The 22528-nt window shown below is 39.9% G+C and overlaps 1 protein-coding gene across 1 annotated transcript in view; it reads right to left on the reverse strand.

Moving 5' to 3' along the window:
- LOC134345936 (neuroligin-1-like) overlaps positions 1 to 19887 on the reverse strand; it is a 28502-nt gene extending 8615 nt beyond the window's left edge. The window contains exons 1-3 of the mRNA XM_063047287.1: positions 19740 to 19887; positions 4406 to 4618; positions 856 to 1645 (exon numbers count right to left, since the gene is read on the reverse strand). Coding sequence (XP_062903357.1) covers positions 856 to 1645; positions 4406 to 4618; positions 19740 to 19887 — 1151 coding nt within the window. The remainder of the gene's footprint in view (positions 1 to 855; positions 1646 to 4405; positions 4619 to 19739) is intronic.
- Positions 19888 to 22528: the final 2641 nt, after the last annotated feature.

Genomic DNA, 22528 nt, shown 5'->3' on the forward strand with positions numbered 1-22528 from the left:
CTTATATGAGCAGTTGCTGTAATCTGGAAAACACCAAATGAAAATGTGGCATGAGCTAAGAAAAATGTATTATTCAGAAATGAACTTGCATAAACTTCAAATAAAATCTGTACAACTAGTAGAAGATAGGAGGGATCTGAAATAATTAGATGGTTCTATCAAAAAGCTAGCACAAGCACACTGGGCTGAATGGCCTCCCTCTATGCTATAAGAATTATTACAAAGTCAACTAGTTTTGGTTATAGGTCTATTTTTGATATATAGACCTATAACCAAAACTAGTTGACTTTGTAATAATTCTGACAGCATAGAGGGAGGCCATTCAGCCCAGTGTGCTTGTGCTAGCTTTTTGATAGAACCATTTGATTATTTCAGATCCCTCCTATCTTCTACTAGTTGTACAGATTTTATTAAGATAAATATTTGTTTATTTTAATTTAATTTCTTTTGCACTTAAACTGCATACATTAACCCATCCTCAGTTCATTTTCATATTTTTTGTTTTCTATGTTGTTCTTGCTGGGAATGTATAAAACAGCTGTGCTGAGTACTTCAGATGGAGAAGGCTTTATCTAAAATGTTATGAAAATATTTTGGAAAATATTTAACAAGAAAATATAGGGAATGCAATTTTGCTTTTAGACATATTTATTGAAATTGATGATTTCCTTAGTAGTAACTTACATCAGGAATATACCCAACATATCTGAATGCAATCAAAATGTGAATGCAGTGGTCTCTAAATTTAAAAGCAAATATCCAGACAGAGGATAGATGCATTAAACACATGGAGTTTAACAGCAAAATTTATAAATAAGCAATTTTGTAGTATTATAATTCTTACCCATGACTTACCCTGTTTTTGCAAAGTTGGTCCAGTAGGTCATCACAACAGCACTTAGCATGACATCATTTTTGGAGAAATTACATGGGAAAAGTTCAGTAGCACCAATCATTGGAACCCCAAACACATAAGGAATTTCATCTCCATGAGAGGCATCAGCCCAAGCTGGCATCATGTCACTCTGGCAGTGATGGTAAAAGGCATAGAAGAAAGTAGGTGAACCAAACCCTGAATGTAGATCAGCTGTAGCCACTGCTGGTGCCACCCACTGGTGGTCAGTAAACAAAGCCAACAATGTCTTCCTGCGTGTTTCTGGATTGTGTCGGTCCGCCCAATCTGTGTACATGAATTTGATGGTCTCCCTTAGGACATCCTTGCCTTCTGGGTAACCATACAAGTTATCCACAAAATTAGACACAGCAAAGTCGAAATCACTGGCTGAAACACCATCCTCGTTGTCCACTATGTTTTCAACAAATTTATATCCCTCACCTTGATTTACTCCCAGCATGATGTCATAGTTAAGGAATTCACCCTGTTCCATTAGGATCTGAGGGTCATCTGGTATAACATCTCCATCAATGACTGGTCCAAAGGCAATATGGTATCTTGCAGGCTGTATGTCTTGTTCAACCAGTTCCTTGTACTGTTTAGAACGTAAACATTCAATCAAGCCAATGGTATCTATCATGTTGCAGCCAACCTTTGTGGCCAACTGCCTTGCGAACTTTGCTGGCTGATAGCTGACTGCCCAGCTGGACAAAGCAGTACCACTTTGTGCTATTGCTCTCTGAAAAAGGCCTGTGGACAGATATCACAAGGGGTACTAAGAAAGTCATCAAAGTTTATGATAACATATCATTGTTACACCTTATTGAGCACTAGAGGTGGCATTTGATTATCAAACTGGTTCAAAAAAGTATTATGCTTTTCAGAACTCAAAATTCCATAATGACTTAATTAACTGGTCATTGTGCCTGAGAATAACTAAAAGAAAATAAATGCTCTTTTAATTATCTATGTTTGATAATTCTTTACACTTAATTTTATATCCACCTTTGGATTACTTGATGAATTAATTTAATATCTGAGGGTCATTGTCTAATTTCTAGCCAAAATTACAGCTGGAAAAGTCACTGTAATTTTAATAGCAAGACTGTTCATTCTAGGAATTACTGAGCAAAATGTTCCATGTTCACTGCTACTTAAGTATAATTATTAATACACATTATAATACAGGTCTATCTTCATCATGCACACAAACATTCTATTTCACCAAAGAACACAGCTTTCAATTATAATGTAACATATTCCAAACATAGAATCCTCCATAGAGGACACCTATCTTTTTCTCTTTGCAAGTTTGCGACTTTTATGTCTTCATTCTTTTCCACTTAATATTTTGAATTTACAGGACCTACAGCCTACTACATTAAGTAGCAACTTCATTGTTTAATCTTTTCTGGAAAATAATTACAGAGATGGTAAAGCTTCTCAATCATTTTAACTGTTTACAAGGTAATTTAAACTATTTATGAATTATAATTTAGAAACAGTAAAAAAAAAGGAGTATTTAAGGCATTCTGCTTAAACAACTGCTTAAAAGTCAACCATAAAATGCATTAGGGCATTATACATCACAGTAATTAATGGTAAAAATAAACAATATTTTATGTTATTTTATATGTTGGCCACTACAGAATTTTAGCAAAACTTCAAGACTGACTGTCAGTTTGCTGTGTAAGTGAGGCATTCTACATTCTTCTCCCAACTCACATTTTAGTTAAAAAAATTCTCCACAGGAGACTACACTAAACTGCCAATTAATTGGATTGCCCAGAAACTAAATGATACTCTCTTTAACTCAAAGTGTTTTCAAGTATAACCACATCATATTTGTGGATTAATTTTAAAATACAAAACAAACAGAAAACTCTTAACACTTTAAAGAATATTTCCTTCTACTGAAGATATATTTTAACAAAGAGAAAACCAATAGAATTATTTTGAGCCTTGCAAGCCACCATCACATTAAACACATGAAAGGAGAACATTTCAGAAATTTATTTTTGATTTTCAGTTTCAAAAAATAAATAATTCACATTTACTGGACTAATTGTAAAATATTTTGAACTACATAATATAAATGTTTTCATTTCAGAAAACTACTAAAGCACTAAACTGCAATCTACATTTTAGGATAAAGTGACAAAGCAACTTCAGATCTTTTAACTCATTTTTTTGTATCATGTGACAATGGTTCTGTGCATCAGCATGATAGATGATAACTGAAGGAAGATGAAGTATTTAAAACTTAAAATAGACAAATTGATCAGTGCATCAATGAATTCCCTTTGCAATGATTTAAGCTGGAGTTCAATTCATAAATCATCTTTCAATAAGTCATCAAAAATGTAATCATGAAAAATTTGGTCTCGTCACTTGTAGCACTTTCAGCACTGTGCAGGCATAAAATATATTTAAGATTATTCAATCAGATGGTGAGAATTTTGTTGTTAATATTTCAATTTTTCTGAGAGATTTTTGAACATCATATTCTATGTAAGCCTCAGTATAACAGGCTTATGCCTTCCCTCATGTAATCCACAGACAGTAAAATATGAAGAAAGCAAGATGTAAATTTGTCTGATAGTTATAGGTGAAAGCCACAAATTTGCATTTCTATTAGTCTTTCAGGAGACTGTCTCCTAATTAAGTTTGTTTTTCAAAATTAAACTATAAAGTAATCACACAATAATGACAATGGACAAACAAAATTGATAGACAGGCCAATGGGCATGCATAAGGGTGAGAATTGTATATGGAGCAAGATGCAGAAAGTAAATATGATGAACTGATGGTTGTTCGAGTTTGCTTCTACCTAAGATCTAATCTACTCTGATTGTGGTAGGCTTATGGGGTAAACAGATACTCACGCACATAAACATCTGCTTGTGACCTCGATGCTTTGACAATTTTGGATCATGCATGCAAACATTCAGACATTTTTCAAATGACAGCAAGCAGCTCATGCATTCTCAAACAAAAGATTTCTGAACCAGGCACTGAATTTTTTTCCTTCATTTTATTTGAAATTCTACAATCCAATAACATCACCGATGGAAGAATGGAAGTAGAAGGTGGAGTGGCATGACAAAAGGACTTTAATATATCTGCCCGTCATTAGTAATATCATTTGGCAGCATATATTTCAAGAGTGGGTTTACTTGGACAAACAACCACTTTTATAAGAGAGGGAAATAACCAAAAACATCAGCTACTTTGATGTGCTGGTGTGCTGTTCAGAAGTCCACTAGAATTTTTATTTTGCTGTTATTTATAAAGATCAATAGTTAGAGAAAATGTGTTACTCAAAACGTGAGCATGCACATAAGAATTGACTCAGAATAAAAAAAACATCTAATACAGCCAAAAAGTTTGCTCTTTTCTGAGTTTCAGTCAACAATTATATACGTATAAATATATACAGAGTGTCACAGGATACTAATGGCGGTGGCATGCAGACACCAAAATTGTCAAAATTTTCAACCTGCTTAATACCTTTGGTTGAATTGCTCCAACGGTTACCTTCAGAATAATGGGATAAAGTCAACAAATTGACGCAAGAAGCACCAGCGCCAGATCCAAAAACAGTTATTCTTAATGGATCGCCGCTGAAGAAAGCTATATTTTCACTAATCCATCGTAATGCTTGTATTTGATCAAGAAGCCCATAATTTCCTTTAGCGGCTTGGTCCCCAGTACTTAAAAATCCTGCGGTAATAAAGAAGAAGGAGAGAAATTTAGAATAAAGACATAAAATATCCAAAGGTTAAAAAAATTGAGCTTTTGTCAGATATGTTTTAAGTATTCATGTCATATTTGAAATATGTAGTTTTCATGGTGTCAGAAAAATTTCAGATTTTTCAAGAAATTCAGCAATTAATAAATGCTCTAAATAAAGCTGTTTTATAAACATAGGTAATCTTCCTCCTGCAATAAAGAACTTTACTTTCTCACATGGGCTTTCTCATTAGTACCAAACATTCCTGCCCAGACCACAATTCGCTATGTTTTGGTTTAAGGTCTGGGAACTAAGTTCTCTCATAACTGCCTATCTTTAATATTAACAATATCATATGGTATTCCTGAATTCCTGTTTTCAATTTCCACTTCATCAAATGATCATCATTTGGCAAAAGAGGAATTAATCAATTTGCTTTTTATCATTAGATACAAAGTAGGGTGTTTTACCATCTTTAGAGCAGAGGTCCCCAACCACCAGGCCGCAGACCGGTACCGAGCCGCAAAGCATCTGCAACCGGGCTGTGAGGAAACGATTTGGCGATATGAGTCAGCTGCACCTTTCCTCATTCCCTGTCATGGACACTGTTGAGCTAGAACGCACGCGAGGCCATTACGCACGCGTCATCCATGTCAGTGCGGGAAGAAGATCAACTCTTCGAGCTTGCAAATGATGGCGGGCTGAAAAGTATGTTTGTCGTAACATCTCTGCTGGCATCCTGGATCAAAGTCAAGGCTAAATATCCCAAGATAGCCACGAAAGCACTGAAAACATTGCTTCCATTTCCAACATATCTCTGCAATGAATGCAACGAAAACTAAATTGCGGAATAGACTGGACATAAGGAACCCCCTTCGAGTATCGCTGTCTCCCATCACCCCTCAATGGCACTGTCTTGTTGCAGGGAAACAAGCCCAGGGCTCCCACTGATTCAGCGATATTGGTGTGTTGCAATGATTTTATATGTTCATACGGAGAAAATATGTGCTGTGTGTTTAATATCCAAACATTACTTAAAATGTTATGATGCTATTGACTTATAAGTGACTTATAATTGACTTATCACTATATTCATGCGAGGAAACTATGCGCTGTGTGTTTAATATTAAATTAGTTAGATAAACCCTTTTAGAAATGAAATTGAGTGTATTAGCCACTTATCACCTATATTCTGGTCATGATTAACACCTCTACCCGAACAGAATCGCCAAAAACAATTTGTAAAAAAAAATCAGCACGTACACGCATGCGCAAGTCATGCATGCGCACTGGTGCCCGCGCAAGGCTTCATGGTCATGGTAGTCTTTCTTGGGTTAAACACAATGTACTTGACTGCTACTCTTGTCCATTGGCAACCCTACCCCCTTCCCCCGGTCGGCCGGTCCGCAAGCATATTTTCAATAATAAACTGGTCTGCGGTGCAAAAAAGGTTGGGGACCCCTGCTTTAGAGCAATAAACCAAACAGCTGCTATCAAAAGACATTGATGAAATTTTTTATCACTGGCATTTTTTTTGACAGATAAAGAATTAGTTGCTTTAATTATAATTGAGTATATCAAGTGGCTGTCTTCTCTTACTTTGAATGTTGAAAGGCAAGCTATTAGACGAACAATACAATGTTTTTCTTGGATCAATACTTGCAGTTGAGATTGGTTTACAGAATTGTATGGAACATGGGTACGACTCTAAACTGCAACCAGTGAGGAGGCTCTGATTGGGGACTTTCAGAGCTTTGGGGAAAGTGGAGTCATTCATTGCTCCCAGGGTCGCTCTGACCCGGAATGGTAGCACCTGCAAGGGTTCCTGCTCAGGATATGAGCAAAGGCCAATGGCAGATCCGGCAGGTTCAGTAACTGAACTTATGACGGCGAAGGCGGATGAGCTACGAACTCAAATGACAACGGCTATAGTACAGGCAGATAAACATTTGGGAAGGGAAATGGCGATTTCTTCAGTTCGCCCAACGGAAGGCAAAAGCAAACCACCATTGTTAGATACTAGGTTTCCTAGAATCTATTTGCTAAGAAAACCATGGTCAAACTCACAAAGTGTATCACACAACAACAGCGTCAAGAGGATCTTCAAGACAATTCTGAAGGTGCTTCGCTCGGTAGGGTTGATTCTGGGCAGCAGGAGATCCCCGACCATCATCAAGCTGCTGCTCATAAAATTCAAGTAACACCAAAGAAAATTATTGCCACTTGGAGAGTAAGAACCCTATATCAAGCAGGAAGATTGGACAATGTGATAAATGAAATGGAAAGACTAAAAATTAACATCATTGGAATTAGCAAATTTCATTGGACAGGTGTTGGAACATCTCAGAATAGAAATAAAACACTAATTTATTCTTGTGGAACATTCCATATTAATGGAGTAGGAATTCTTATGGATGAAAACATGTCAAGAAGTGTTTTAGGATATTGGGCAATATCAGAAAGAGTGCTCCTTGTTAGATTCAGAGGACAACCATTTGATTTAGCAATTATACAGGTATATGCACCAACAACAGATGGAACAAATGAGGATATAGATAAGTTCTATGAAGAGCTTGAACAAGCAAAGAATGGATGCAAATCTCAAGATATTGTTATTGTCGTGGGAGATCTAAATGCTAAAGTAGGACAAGGTGCTGATGGAAAAACCATAGAAAAATTTGGACAAGGGGAAAGAAATGAAAGAGGTGAGAAATGGGTAGAATGGTGCAAGATGAATAATCAGGTCATTATGAATACCTACTTTAAAAACCATCCAAGACGACTGTGGATCTGGAAAAGTCCAGGTGATAACACTAGAAATCGAACTGACTTTATTACTATAAACCAAAGATTTAGAAACTCAGTGACTCAATGCAAAACATATCCAGTTACAGACTGTAATAGTGACCATAACCCAGTAGTATGTCATGTAAAAGTAAAACTTAAAATACTAAAGAAGCAACCCTGAACATTCCCTTGACTACTTGCAATTAATTAAAGAAGAAAACTTAAGACAAAAATGTACAATTGAAGTAAGGAATAGATTTCAAAGTCTAGAAATAGAATTTGTTGAAGATGATAGCAATCATGCAGAAATGAAGTTTAATTCTCTGAAGGATGCCTTGGTAGAATCAGCAAGGTCAGTGATTCCTAAAAAAGAAAAAAGCACAAAGAATAAATAGATGACAGATGAAATTAAAAATCTAATGGAAGAAAGGAGACTGAAGAAAGCAAATCCTATGGAATATAAGTCCTTAGATAAAAAAGTTAAAAGCATATGTCAAAAAGCCAGAGAAGAATGATTAAACCAGGAATGTGAGCAACTAGAGTGAATCCAAACATGAGGAAATCTGCAGATGCTGGAATTTCAAGCAACACACACAAAATGCTGGTGGAACGCAGCAGGCCAGGCAGCATCTATAGGAAGAGGTACAGTTGACGTTTCGAGCCGAGACCTTTCGTCAGGACTAACTGAAAGAAGACATAGTCAGAGATTTGAAAGTGGGAGGGGGAGAGGAAGATCGGAATGATAGGAGAAGACAGGAGGGGGAGGGATGGACTAAGAGCTGGAAGGTTGATTGGCAAAAGGGATACAAGACTGGAGAAGGGAGAGGATCATGGGATGGGAGGCCTAGGAGGAAAGAAAGGGGGAGGGGAGCACTAGAGGAAGATATAGTGAAAGGGAGAGAGGGAGAAAAAAAGAGAAAGTAAGGGAGAAAAAAAAACTAAATAAGGGATGGGGTAAGAAGGGAAGGAGGGGCATTAACGGAAGTTAGAGAAGTCAATGTTCATGCCATCAGGTTGGAGGCTACCCAGATGGAATATAAGGTGTTGTTCCTCCAACCTGAGTGTGGCTTCATCTTGATAGTGGAGAAGGCCAAGGATGGCCATATCAGAATGGGAATGAGGCATGCAATTAAAATGAGTGGCCACTGGGAGATCCTGCTTTCTCTGGCAGACAGAGCATAGGTGTTCAGCTAGAAAGAATCCCTATTACTGATCCAAAAAGGGTACATCAACAAATCAAGAATAGCACTGGTAAAAAGCTCTTCTGTTCTTCAGGTGGATGTTTGAAAGCAAAGGACGGTACCATTATCATGGAAAAAGAGGAGATTATGAACAGATGTACTGAGTATATTCAGGAATTGTTTGAAGATGATCGAGGCAAAAAACCAGAAATTAAGAAGAACATTGAAGGTCCAAGTATTTTAAAATCTGAAGTTCGTAAAGCAATAAATAAGATGAAAAAAGGAAAGGCTGCAGGTCCTGATGAATTAGTAAAAAACCAAATTATCGCCCTTGAAGATCATGGAATTGAAAAACTTACTGATTTAATCAATGACATTCATGAGACTGGAAATAATAACAGAAGAGATGAAAAAATCAGTATTTATCACTCTTTCTAAGAAACCTGGAGCAATAGAATGTGAATTAGAAACATAGAAAATAGGTGCAGGAGTAGGCCATTCGGCCCTTCGAGCCTGCACCGCCATTTATTATGATCATGGCTGATCCTCCAACTCAGAACCCCGCCCCAGCCTTCCCTCCATACCCCCTGACCCCCGTAGCCACAAGGGCCATATCTAACTCCCTCTTAAATATAGCCAATGAATTATATAGGACAATAAGTTTAATGAGTCATATCACTAAGATACTTCTAACAATTTTGAGACAAGAGCTAAAAGTAAGATACAAGTTGAAATAGGTAAAGAACAATGTGGTTTTGTGAAAGACAAAGGTACAAGAAATGTGATATTGATGTTAAGGATACTATCAGAATGAGCTATTCAAGTGCAAAAAGATTTGGTTGTTTGTTTCATTGACTACACAAAAGCATTTGATAAAGTGAAGCACAATAAGTTATTTGAAGTATTACTGGAAACTCTAGATCTATATTCGAAAGACCTCCACTTAATCAGAAATCTGTACTGGGAACAAACTGCCGCTGTAAGAATAGATGGAGAAGCGAGTCAGTTTACGAAAATCAAGAGAGCCATTAGACAAGGCTGTGTTTTCTCCCGTGATTTGTTTCACTGTACCACATTAAACAACACTGTATTACAAAAAATAAGAGACATCTTGGGAATCAAAGTTGGTGGTGAAAACATCAATATTTTCAGATATGTGGATGACACTGTGTTAATTGCAAGTACGGAGTAAGAACTACAAAACTTAATTGATATAGTTGTTGAAGAAAGTGCAAAAATGGGTCTATCTATCAATTGCAAACAGACAGAATGTATGGTGATATCCAAATAGAAGGAGAATTCTATCTGCAGGCTGAAAATAAATAGGGAAGACATAAAGCAAGTATGGGTGTCCCCCGCTTTTCGAACGTTCGCTTTATGAAACCTCACTGTTACGAAAGACCTACAGTAGTTCCCTGTTTTCACTAACAGAAGGTGTTTTCAGTGTTACGAAGAAAGGCAGCGCCCGATAAAAAAAGCAGCGCGCGCCCCAAGCAGCCGCCCTCCCCCGGATTCGGAACGGCATTCTCGCCGGCATTGCATAAACACGTGCCTGTGAGCAGCCGTTAGCAAGATGAGTTCTAAAGTATTGGAAAAGCCTAAAAGAGCTCGTAAGGGTGTTATACTTAGTGTAAAACTAGAAATAATTAACCGTTTCAATCGTGGTGAACGAAGCAAGGACAAAGTGAGTTTGGTTTGTGGAAGTTGATGAAGATGATATTGAAGAGGTTTGGCAACCCATGACCAAGAACTGATAGATGAAGAGCTGATGCAAATGGAAGAGGAAAGGATAACAATCAAAACCGAATGCAGTAGTGAAAGTGATGACGTCCAGGAACTCAGCGTGAAGCAACTACGTGAGATTTTCGCTGCAATGATAAAGTACAACTTTAATTTTGAAAGGGTACATCGGTTTAGGGCATATTTGCAAGATGGTTTAAGTGCTTACAAAGAACTGTATGATAGAAAAATGCGCGAGGCTCTGCAGTCAAGCAAGCCTTCCACATCAGCCACAGCAGACGACGAACCTTGACCTTCGACATCGAGGCAGGCAGACATGGGAGAAGGTGACCTGCCTGCCCTAATGGAAACAGTTGACGATGAGATGACACCCCAGTGTCCCACCACCCCAACCCCCAGGCTGCTGACAGATACCGATTCGCGGAGAATGCAGTGATAGCCGGGAGGCACACAGCACATCTTTAAGAAAAATGCCGAAATAAACATGCTAATTAATTAGGTGCCGCCCAGCACGTAAATGTCGGCCCAGATTAGAGGTGATTGCCTCTGATCTGGGCCAACAATTATGTGTCCGGCGGCACCTAATTAATTAGCATGTTTATTTCGGCTTTTTTCTTAAGGATGTGCTGTGTGCCTCCCGGCTACCGCTGCATTCTCCGCGAATCGGTATCGGTTCGCTGCCCAGAGCGTGGGGGCCACTGCACCACCCAAACTCCGATGACTCAGCCTAACACACCATCATCAGTGTGCTTGGCGCTGTCTTCCCAATTCCCGTAAGTAATTCTACACTGTACATACATTATTTCTACTTTATATAGGCTGTATATTTTTATGTGTTATTTGGTATGATTTGGCAGCTTCATAGCTTAAAGGTTACTGAAGAGAGTATTTCTGCCAACAGCGCTTGCGTGAGATTTTCTGCCGAGAGCGCTTGCGTGAGATTTTTGCTACGGAGAATAGTGCCTGCGATGATGGTGGAAAAGTATTTCTACTTTATATAGACTGTGTATTTATCATATCATTCCTGCTTTTACTATATGTTACTGTTATTTTAGGTTTTATGTGTTATTTGGCATGATTTGGTAGGTTATTTTTGGGTCTGCGAACGCTCACAAAATTTTCCCATATAAATAAATGGTAATTGCTTCTTCGCTTTACGACATTCCGGCTTACGAACCGTTTCATAGGAACACTCTACCTTTGGATGGTGGGGGGAACCTGTACAGAACTTTTGCTACTTAGGAAGCTGGGTGACATCAGATGGCGGATGCAACATGAACATCAAAAGAAGAATAGGGATGGCAAAAGACACTTCTACGAGAATGAAGAGTATACTGACCAATACTAAACTAGGCACGACAACCTGCCTCAGAGTACTGAAATGTTACGTTTATCCCATTATGTAATATGGATCAGAATGTTGACAATAATCTAGCAACATGAGGAAATGAATTGAAGCAGCAGAGATGTGGTTTTTGAGGAGGATGCAAAGAATATCATGGACGAAACGAATATCTAACAAGGATGTCATGAACAGAGCAAACACAAAAAGAGAAATAATGTTTGAGATCATGAAAAGGCAACGTAACTTCATTGGACATGTGATTAGGAAAGAGGAGTTAGAATGCATGGTAATTATGGGAAAGATTGAAGGGAAGTAAGCAAAAGGAAGGCAAAGACAAATGATGATGGAGACAGCAGCCAGAGAACTGAAAATAAATACCAATGAATTGATCCACTTGACCCAAAACAGGAGTGTGTGGGCCATGGCAATCAAAGCTCAAAATGGGCATGGCACCTGATGATGATGATGGAACATACTCATTATGAATTGTCAGTCCATCTTAAATTGCACCAAAATTATTTTTCCATTAACTTCAATGGCAAAATAAAATAGGGTACTGTGTAAAAAAGACTAACAATTTGCTACAAGCCTGTGGAAGGCAACAGTGTAAACTAATCTCACTTCCTTAGTCCTGAAAGCAGATCTATTTTGTGAGGAATATTTGCACCAGTTTGTCACAGCACCATTGGTACATGCTTTTCAAGCTTTGGAGGTATCAATTTCATTGCTTTGCCCATTGTCGTGCATTAAGCACGAATAATTCAACAAGTAAGCAGTTCTAGTAGACCGTAAGACAAAGGAGCAGAATTGGACCATTCGCCCCACCGAATCTGCTCCGCCACTCCATCGTGGCTGATTTATTGTCCCTCTCAACACTATTCTCTTGGCTTCTCCCTGTAACTTATTAGTTTCAAGATAATTATGGAGAAGGATATGACTGGTCCTCAGAATGAGTTTCTAAATTGAAGAAAGGCCCATTTTGATGGCATCAGAAAGAATGTGGCAAGTGTGGATGAAGATAGGTTGCTTTCTGGCAAAGGGATACTTGGAGGCATTCAAAAGTGAAATTCTGAGACAGCAGGGTTTGTATGTTCCTGTTAGAATAAAAGGCAAACCTAGTTTTCGAGGGTGATTGAGGCCTGGTTTAGAAGATGAAGGGTGTGCATAGCAGGCACAGGCAGCCAGGAACAAATGAAGTGAAATGCTTGAGGAGTATAAGAAATGCAAGAGAACACTTAAGAGAGAAATCAGGAGGGCTAAAAGAGGACATGGGATTACTTTAGAAGACAAGATGAAGGAGAATCCCAGAGGCCTCTGCAGATATATTAAGAGCAAAATGATAGCAAGGGACAAAATTAGTGCACTTGAAGATCAGCATGGTCATCTATACATGGAGCTGAAAGTGACTGGGGAGATCTTTAAGTGGATTTTTTCTGCATCTCTATTTACTCAGGAGATAGATACAGAATCTACGGTACTCAGGCATAACATAACTGAGATGGTGGATTAAAGAAGAGGAGGTGCTTGCTTTCTTGAGGCAAATTGACATGGATAAGTCCCCAGCACCTGACCAAGTTTCCCCTTGGACCTTGTGGGAGGCTATTGCAGAAGTTGTAGTGGATTGGCAGAAGTATTTAAATTGTTCTTAGCCACAGTGAGGTGCCGGAAGACTAGAGTTTAGTTAATATTGTTCTGATTTTCAAGGAAGCCTCTAAGAATAAGCCAGGAAATTATAAGCAGGTGAGTTTGACGTTAGTAATGAGTAAGTTATTGGAAGGTATTCTGAGGGACTGGATATGTAAGTATTTGGACAGACAGGGCCTGATTAGGAGTAGTTAACATGGTGTGTAGTAGGTCGTGTTCAACCAAACCTTTAGAGTTTTTCAAGGTGGTTCCTAGGAAGGTTAATGAAGGAAAGACAATGGATATTGTCTACATGGACTTTAGCAAGGCCTTTAGTAGGACTTTAACAAAGTCTCACATAGGAGGCTGGTCAAGAAAGTTCAGTGGCTTTGCATTCAGGATGAGGTAGTAAATTGGATTCAACATTAGCTTTGAAGGAGAAGCCAGAGAGTGGCATTAGATGGTTGCCTCTCTGATTGCAGGCCAGTTACTACTGGTGTTCCACAGGGATTGGTGCTGGGTCCATAGCTGCTTGTTATTTATATCAGTGATTTGGTGCTGCACACTGGGAGGACAAATCAGCATGGGACTTACACAATGAATGGCAGGGCACTGAGGAATACGGTAGAATAGAGGGATCTGGCAACACAGATTCATAATTCCTTGAAAGTGGCTTCACAGGTACATAGGGTCACAAAGAAAGTTGTTGGCACATTGGCCTTCGTAAGTCAATGTATTGAGTACAGGAGTTGGGATGTTATGTTGGAATTGTATAAGACATTGGTGAGGCTAATTTGGAGTACTATATGCAGTTTTGGTCAGGAAAATTGTAAATGAGATTGAAAGAGTGAAGAGAAAATGTACAAGGATGCTGCTGGGGCTTGAGGACCTGAGTTATAGGGAAAGGTTGAACAGGGTAAGGTTTTATTTTTAAGTATAGGAGAGTGATGAGAGATTTAACAAAGAGATATACGAAATAATGAAGGTATGGATAGAGTTATGCAAGAAAGCTTTTTCCACTGAGGTTGGGTGAGACTAGAACTAGAGGTCGTGGCTGAAGGGTGAAAGATGAAATATTTAAGAGAGACCTGAGGGGAAACTTTTTCACTCAGAGATTGGTGTGAGAGTGTGACAACTGAAATGATGGATGGGGGTTTGATCACAACATTTAAGAGCAGTATGTGGATGGAAAGTGTACGGATGCCTGTGGTCCAGGTGTGGGTCAATGGGAATAGATAGGCTGAAAGGCCTGTTTCTGTGCTGTAATACTCTACCACTATAAGTGATATGCGGCTGCAACAACTAACCAGTGCTGACTGACGTCATACTTGCACCTCTTAAATCACTGCAAGATGTCCTTGAACCATGAAGCAGGAGAAGGAAACCAGAGGTCCATGAGCCAGTCTTCCTCGGAGGATCAGAGGTGGAGAGGGTCAGTAACTTTAAATTCCTGGGTGTCACTACCTCAGAGAACCTTCCCTTGACCCATCATATAAATATAATCGCAAAGAAGCATGACAGGGCCATCTAGTTCCTCAGGACTCTGTAGAGATTTGGCAAGTAATTAAAAAACCTTGACAAACTTCGATACATGTGTGGTGAAAATTGTGCTGACTGGCCATTACAGCTTGGAATGGGAACACCATCAATGCCTTGGGGGGGGAAATCCTACAAATGCTTGTGGATTTGGCTCAATACATCACAGGCAAAATCCTCCCAACCATTGAGCACATCTACATGAAATGTTGCTGTAGAAAAGCAGCATCCATCGTCAAAGATCCTCACCACCCATGCTATGTTCTCTTATCACTGCAGTCATCAGGTAGAAAGTACAGGTGCCTCAGGACTCACACCATGAGGTTCAAGAACAGTTATTACCTCTCTATCATCAGGCTCTTGAACAAAAGGGGATAACAACACTCATTCTATTTCTGGTGTGCCCACAAGGACTCTTTATCTTATTATTTCATGCTCTTATTATTTATTGCTATTTATTTATATTTGCATTTGCACAGTTTGTTGTTAATTGATCCTGCTTACAGTTACTATTCTATAGATTTGCTAAGTATGTCTGCACTAAAAAGAATCTTAGGGTCGTATGTGGTGACATGTATGTACTCTGATAATAAATTTTACTTTGGACTTTTGAACCATTTGGAAACAGAGCACAGAGAAATGATAGGCAAGAAAGGACATGTGTTTTGTGGATGTAATGCATGACAATTCTTTGCAAAAGTCAATCTGCCCTGCATTGATATAAATGTCTGGCAAGGGAGAGTGTATTTGGGAAACATTAGATTATATATTTCAGTAATAAAATAAAAATGAACATGGTTTCTATATGATGAGATGTCTACTTGCCAAGTTAGTAGAGCGATAGTCACACACCAGTTCAGTGCTGGAAGATTCAGATACAGATGTTATTGGGGCAGCCTTTTGAAAAAGATTGTAAAAAATACAGATTGAGATGCTCTAGTTTAGCCAAGAGGCTGCATGAGTCACAAAACATACAGTATGATTAAAGGTCTAACCTTTAATCCTAAACACGAGGAATTCTGCAGATGTTGGAAATTCAAGCAACACACATCAAAGTTGCAGGTGAACGCAGCAGGCCAGGCAGCATCTCTAGTAAGAGGTACAGTCGACGTTTCGGGCCAAGACCCTTTGTTAGTCCTGACAAAGGGTCTCAGCCCGAAACGTCGACTGTACCTCTTCCTAGAGACGCTGCCTGGCCTGCTGCGTTCACCAGCAACTTTGATGTACCTTTAATCCTATATGGTTTATCAAAAGATTACCATTATTTTCACATGAACATCAAATCCTACAGTGAAGTATGTTGCTTTGCATCAAATCAAATCAGCAAAAACTGTGCTGGGCAACCTGCAAGTGTTGCCACACTTCCAGTGCCAATATAGCTGGCCACAGCTCACAACCCTCACCATATGTCTTTGGAAGGTGAGTGGAAACCGGAGCACCTGGAAGAAATCCACATGGTCACAGGGAGAATCTGATGATACAATGCAACCTTCTCCTGTGATGGGAATAAAGTTTCCTTCTGTTACTGCCATCTCCATCTCAGTGCAGGTGTGGTATCAATGTTGGACTTCAGTAATAGTCTAGGATAGTTCATGGGCTTGGCAGTACTGTAGCCCTCTTCTACCTAGATGAAGTAAAACCTTATTGAGAGTGGACATGTAGATCCTGCCAAATCCATATCCCTCCTGCTGTTTATTCAGCTTTAAGCTAACTTCTCTTACAGACTGGAGGGATCCCACTGGGCTCAGTGTGCTGCAGACTGTGAAATGTGCTGTACATTAGCAGTAGCCTTGGATGATCCAGAGCTTCTGTCACCAGTAACTTAGAAAATCTTAGTTTCTGGACATCTGGGCAGGCGGGAGGAGAAGATGGTTTTTGTCAGTTTTTCAGTCGGTTTATAATGTGTTTCTGTGATATCATTCTGGAGAAACATTGTATCATTTCTTAATGCATGCATTACTAAATGACAATAGAAAAGGACTGCGTGTCCTCATAATCTAATCTAATCCTTTGATAGTTGGAGGAAAAATTTGTCCCCTGATAACTTCTAGCCAGATTTCTGCAGCTCATCCTTCAGCCTCACTTGGCAAAACCTTCCTGCCCTTTCCCCCTTCATTCACAGGTTATGCCAGCAACCGGAGGACCATTACTAATTTTTAGCACTCTTAGCAATAAGAAGAGGCAACCATGTACTTATTGATCATCCAGACTCAAAGGAAATTCAACTTCACAATTGATTTCTGCCCCATAGGATGAAGAGAGCTCAGATCTAACAAATCTGTAAGTGACTGTTTTAAAGCAGTTGTCTTTAAAGAGTACAGATACATTCTCCTAGTGTTAATTAACTTCCCTGTGTGTAGTCCCGACTGGGCCTAAATATGATCCCATTTCACAGTGAATTCACATACACTTGAACATTGTATGTAGATGGACAACAGACACATGTATTCTTTGTTTTTTCTCACAGCTTGAAAGCTTTGATCAAATTTTCCACAATGTACCTTATCTGCCTTTAGTTCCCAACTGTGTATTGTGATCAGTGCACAACAAATCAATTACAAAGTCTTTAAACAACATGAATTTATATGCTGCATACACTTAAAATTGTAAGGTGAAGTCATTTCAAAGTTGAAATGTTTTGGATCCTTAAAATTTAATCGAAATTAATAGTCAAGAATATTGCAGGGACAAAGTTGGCTGGACTGTGGTCACTAGCTTCCACTTACACTCACATTCCTGGGCCAGATGTGGAAGGCCTATTTTGTCTCCTCATCTTGGAGCCTGGTGGTGGGCTCAAATGATGTCAGGACTTGGGCATCATGGCATACAGGTCCCAACACCAAAATACACTCTTTGATGGGTACCCAACCTGGGGCCAAAATCTGCCAGCTGCAAAGGATGCTACTGAATTTTAAAGCTAATAAATGCATCTGACATGCCAAAGCATTTAATAACTAATACAGTGGATTTTGGACCAGTATATTTTGGCTCAATTAAGCAGCGGTCCCAATTAGCTGAAGTTTCATGTAAATAGTTAAAGGTACAAGAAGAACTAACTACTGCTTAACTGAGTAACAGTTAATTCAAATTGTCTGAATTCAAATAAAAAACAGAATAAATTAGAACACTACCAAAGCTACTAGAGTACTATAAAACTGTGCGTATGTTCCTAATAGTTATTGACAGAAGAATTCATTTGGTGTAAGCTCATGTGTTCTTTTGATTGACTGTAAATGAATAATTTCGGTGCAGACACCTAGTGCAGTTAGTGAGCTGCATTCGAACAGTGCTTTCAATGATTGCATCCTCCAAACCTTCATTCTAAATGTAACATTCAAGATGATCATCAATATTTTCAAATTCTTCATAGTGCCTAACTTGTTGATGCAGTGAAATCCTTTCATTTTCACACCCAGCTGTTCCTGGCATCTCCAAGCGTCAATGCTTGAAGCCAGAGTGAGGAAAGTGAGGAATTGTCTTACTGTTTATTCCTCACCTACTATTAGTGACAAAAATCACTGCTTTTTGAACACACACACCACAAAATTTAAGAACTGCTTGCTCTAAGCATAGTGAGGTTTCTAATGGCCATACAATGTGCTTGTGACTGACTAGTTAGAAAATGTTCGGCAACATTCTCCTGGCTAAGTTAAGCGGCAGAGTTCCTCTGGGCTGCTTCAACTTGCTATTGTCCGAGATTTGAAAAAAATACCAATTTTACAAATCCATTTAATTGAAACATTTTAATCATTTGTATTCACAACAATGCTACCTGCTAACAAAACATTCTTTCATTTTGATTCTTAATTGGTTTTGAATTATATTTGTTGCCTGAACCATGAACATATGTGAAAATTAAAAATATCAGTGGGAACATCAGTATAGTTGAAATCCAACAAAATAATCTAAACACCGGTTTCAGGAGTTTGCCATCTGTCTGAAAGAAGAAAATCCCAATTAAGACAGGTATTTGAAAAGACATTCCAATTCCTGAGGAATATAAATGTAAAATGTAGATGTAAAAGAGCATCTGCTCAAAATCTGTATTAAAATCCATGTAAACTCACTCTTATTTATTAAAGAAAGCCAGTGGTATCATTATTTTCCCTCAAATTAACTGAGAATAGTGGTGTTCTTTCAAATCTCCTACAATTCCATACGGGTACCTTAATTAAGGAATAATTGGACAGGGAAGAATTGTATATTCACAGATTATTTGTCAATTATGACAAATCACTGTTTCCATTATTATGGAAATCTAGAGCACTGTTCATTTTCTCAAGCGAAAGTCTTCTTGCTTGATATTCAGTTGCAACAAATGCTTTTCAGGGATGTCAATATAACTACTTATGCAACACACAAAATGTTGGAGGCATTCAGCAGGTCAGGCAGGTTGCATCCATGGAAACAAACAGTCAATGTTTCGGGCTGAGACCTTTCTTTAGGACTTGGATTTTCCAGCTTCTGAAGAATTTCTCATACTTATAACTGCCTATGGTTTAAAATTCAACTTGCACTTATAAATAATCTTCAGTGAAGTCAAATTTCCCAACCACTTAACAACTCTATTCATTGAAATACTAACAGAGCCAAAAGAGGCATGAGAACTGGTGTCCAAAGCCTTAGTCAAAAAGCAAAATTTTAAAGAACTCTTTAAAAAGTGATGGGCTGGAGGGGAAAAAGAGAGGGAATTCCTGATGTTCTGGTCTAGACTGAAAATAGGTTCCCAGTTGTGAGCCAAGAAAGCAGGGAGATTCAGAAGATCATGGTTTAAGGAGACTGGAGCTTTTAAAAGATGGTATTACAGAGGTGAAAAAAGGCCATCATACTCTGGACCACAGACCACATAGTCTCCAACTCTGGTTCGGAAGGCCCTGGACACCTCTAGACCGCAGATACCATCATCACCAGCTCTGGCTCCAAATAGCCTGGGTGGCTCCAAGCCGTGGATACCACTATCACCAAATCTGGCTCCAATAACCCCGGGCAGCTGAAGACCATGGATATCATCATTGCCAATTCTGGCTCCAATGACCCTGGATATCATCGTCACCAACTCCCGCTCCCTCGACTCGGGGTGGCTTCAGACCACGGATACTACAGTCCATAACTTTGGTTCCAATGACCTGGCACATTTAGACTGTAAATTATGCAGCCTCTAGTTCTAGTTCCAGCTCTAGCCCCAAACCCTGTCACATCCAGGCCAAGACCTTCCACGCTGCTAATGGGCCCCTAGGCTGCCCTTCCCCCACACTACTCCCCAGCCCCAGGCTCAGGCTCCCTTATCACCTCTTGGTTTCCCAGAGCCTCCACCCTCTCCCCCCACCCCCAACACCACCAGCTCTTATCCCTCTGATCCCAGCTCTACCCCCTGCCGTGTCTTCACCATTCCGTCCAAACTTCCCCTCTGAGACAAAGTTCTGTCCTCAGCAAGGGCTTTGCCTTTGTCCCCCCTTCACCTGCACCTCAGTGAGTTCTGCATCCACCACAATGCCGAGCTCTTCTTCTGTCGCCTCTTTCTCCTTTTTTGACAAAAACTCCCACCCCGATGATCCCTTCTCCTGTCTAAAAACCGTCTTCTCTTCTTGTATACCCCACTCCAGTTCCCTGCCTGCTCTGGATCTTTTCTTCTAATTGTTGACAAGCCTTCAACCAGCTTGATTTTAGCACTCTTCTCCCCTCCTCAAACTTTATCCCCTCTGAACACTCTGCTCTCCACACCAATCAAACGTTGAGACAAAGGGGATGCTGTTGTATTGCTGATTGTCCTTGCAGAGGCCAGGCATCATCTCTTAGACACCTCTTCTTACTTACCCCTTGAAATGGACCCCACTCTGGACCATCAGGCCACTGTCTCCAACTCCATTACTGATCTCATCAACTCTGGAGATCTCCCATCTATTGCCACCAAACTCATAGTTCCCTTACCCAGTACTGCTTGTGTCTACTGTTACGTACCCCGTAACTGGGTTGCCAAACCAACAGAAATGGATCACTCAGTTGGAGTCTGGATTACTAGAACTAAGAAAATTTTATTAAAGAAACAAGCAACACAGTACTCTAATCAAAAGGATAATGAATGCAACAGTTCAACAATGATAAACAATACATGTACACAGAATTAAGATAACAGGATCAATCAAACTCTATCGTTGTCTAGGGGTAAATGACCAGTTTCAAAGTGACGCAAAGTTCAGTTCAATTTAGTTCAGTTCAGTTCGCAGTAATCGCTGCCGTGGCGATGGACAGTGGGGGGAAGGAGAGAGAGAGCAAAACGAATGAATATTCAAGGCTTCCACACAGACCTTCGCAGTCAGCTTTCAGACGAGTCCTTTGTGATGTCATCTGAGGTCACCGACCGTGACCCCCTCGTTTCCAGATACGATCGTTTCCCTGCGGTGAACCTGGCACCCAGGCAAGGGTGGACACACACCAGGTTCCCGTCGATCGTGCCTTTCCACCCTGTGCGTTTATGGCCCGATACTTCCCACCGACTTGTGAGAGACGCACCGCTTCCAGGGTCTTGTTACCTCGGGTGTCGTGTGTGTGTCCTGCCTTAGCGAACCTGTCCCTTTTTATCCCCCTGCTGGGGTATCACCTGACCATCTCTTCAAACAGTTCAGGATTCAAAGGGGGAGCCGATCTTGACAGCTCTCCTTCCCCTTCATTAACATCTCCAAATGCTGCTCCATTGTTTTCCTTATCTCTCTCTCTCCTGAAGACAGGTGGCAGACCAACTGCTGATCCCACTGGTGCCAGCACAGGACAGCTACATCTTAATCTATGTGTATTCTTGTCACACTTCCCCCCTTTAAGGATTTTTACCGGGGGTAAAAATTACAAATATGAATACATTATTTGATACACACACAAATATACATCTTTATCAGCTATTTGGCTAATACAGCGAATTTGAAGTTGTCAACACCTGACAGACAGTCAGCCATCACATTTTCTGTTCCTTTTATATGTGTTATTAATAATCCCTTAGACCAGGCTCCAACTTAGCAAACTTCATAGAGGTCAAAAACACTGATGAATTGTGATCAATGTAACCTCTCATTGGGTTTCGTCCCGGACCACAATAACAAGGGTCGTCCCATTCCGACTTAGTTTTCTCTCGCAAGGGCTTAGTAGGAGGGGGAGGGGTAGTAACCGCAGAGTTATTGCAAAACTTCCTACAGTACCCCACCATCTCCAAGAGCCTTCTGAGGGCCCTCTTGTCTGTCGGGGTTGGGATGTCAGCGATAGCCTGCACTTTAGCTTGCATCGCTGCCAGCTGCCCCTGTGTCACCACAATTCCCAGGTAAGTGACCTTCGCGTGGCCGAACTCATTTTTTTCAAGGTTCACTATCAAGCTGGCTTCAGACAGCCGTATTACATCGCCTTTACACACCTCTGTGTTCGTCAGCCCTTTAGTCACTGAATTACTCATTCTATATGGATGAAGAGAGAGTTAGAAAGGCAGGAGAAAGAGAGAGAGTTAGAAAGGCGGGAGAAAGAGAGAGAGTTAGAAAGGCGGGAGAAAGAGAGAGAGTTAGAAAGGCAGGAGAGAGAGAGAGAGAAACAGTTGGAGAGAGAAGAGAAAGAGAGGCAATGGGAGCGAGAAGAGAGAGAGAGGCAGAGGGAAAGGGAATTTGAGCTGGAGAAGTTAAAGATAAGGGCAGAGCAGGGGCTCGTGCCGAACC

Source organism: Mobula hypostoma, chromosome 4 (assembly GCF_963921235.1).
Source record: "Mobula hypostoma chromosome 4, sMobHyp1.1, whole genome shotgun sequence".
Lineage (NCBI taxonomy): Eukaryota > Metazoa > Chordata > Chondrichthyes > Myliobatiformes > Myliobatidae > Mobula > Mobula hypostoma.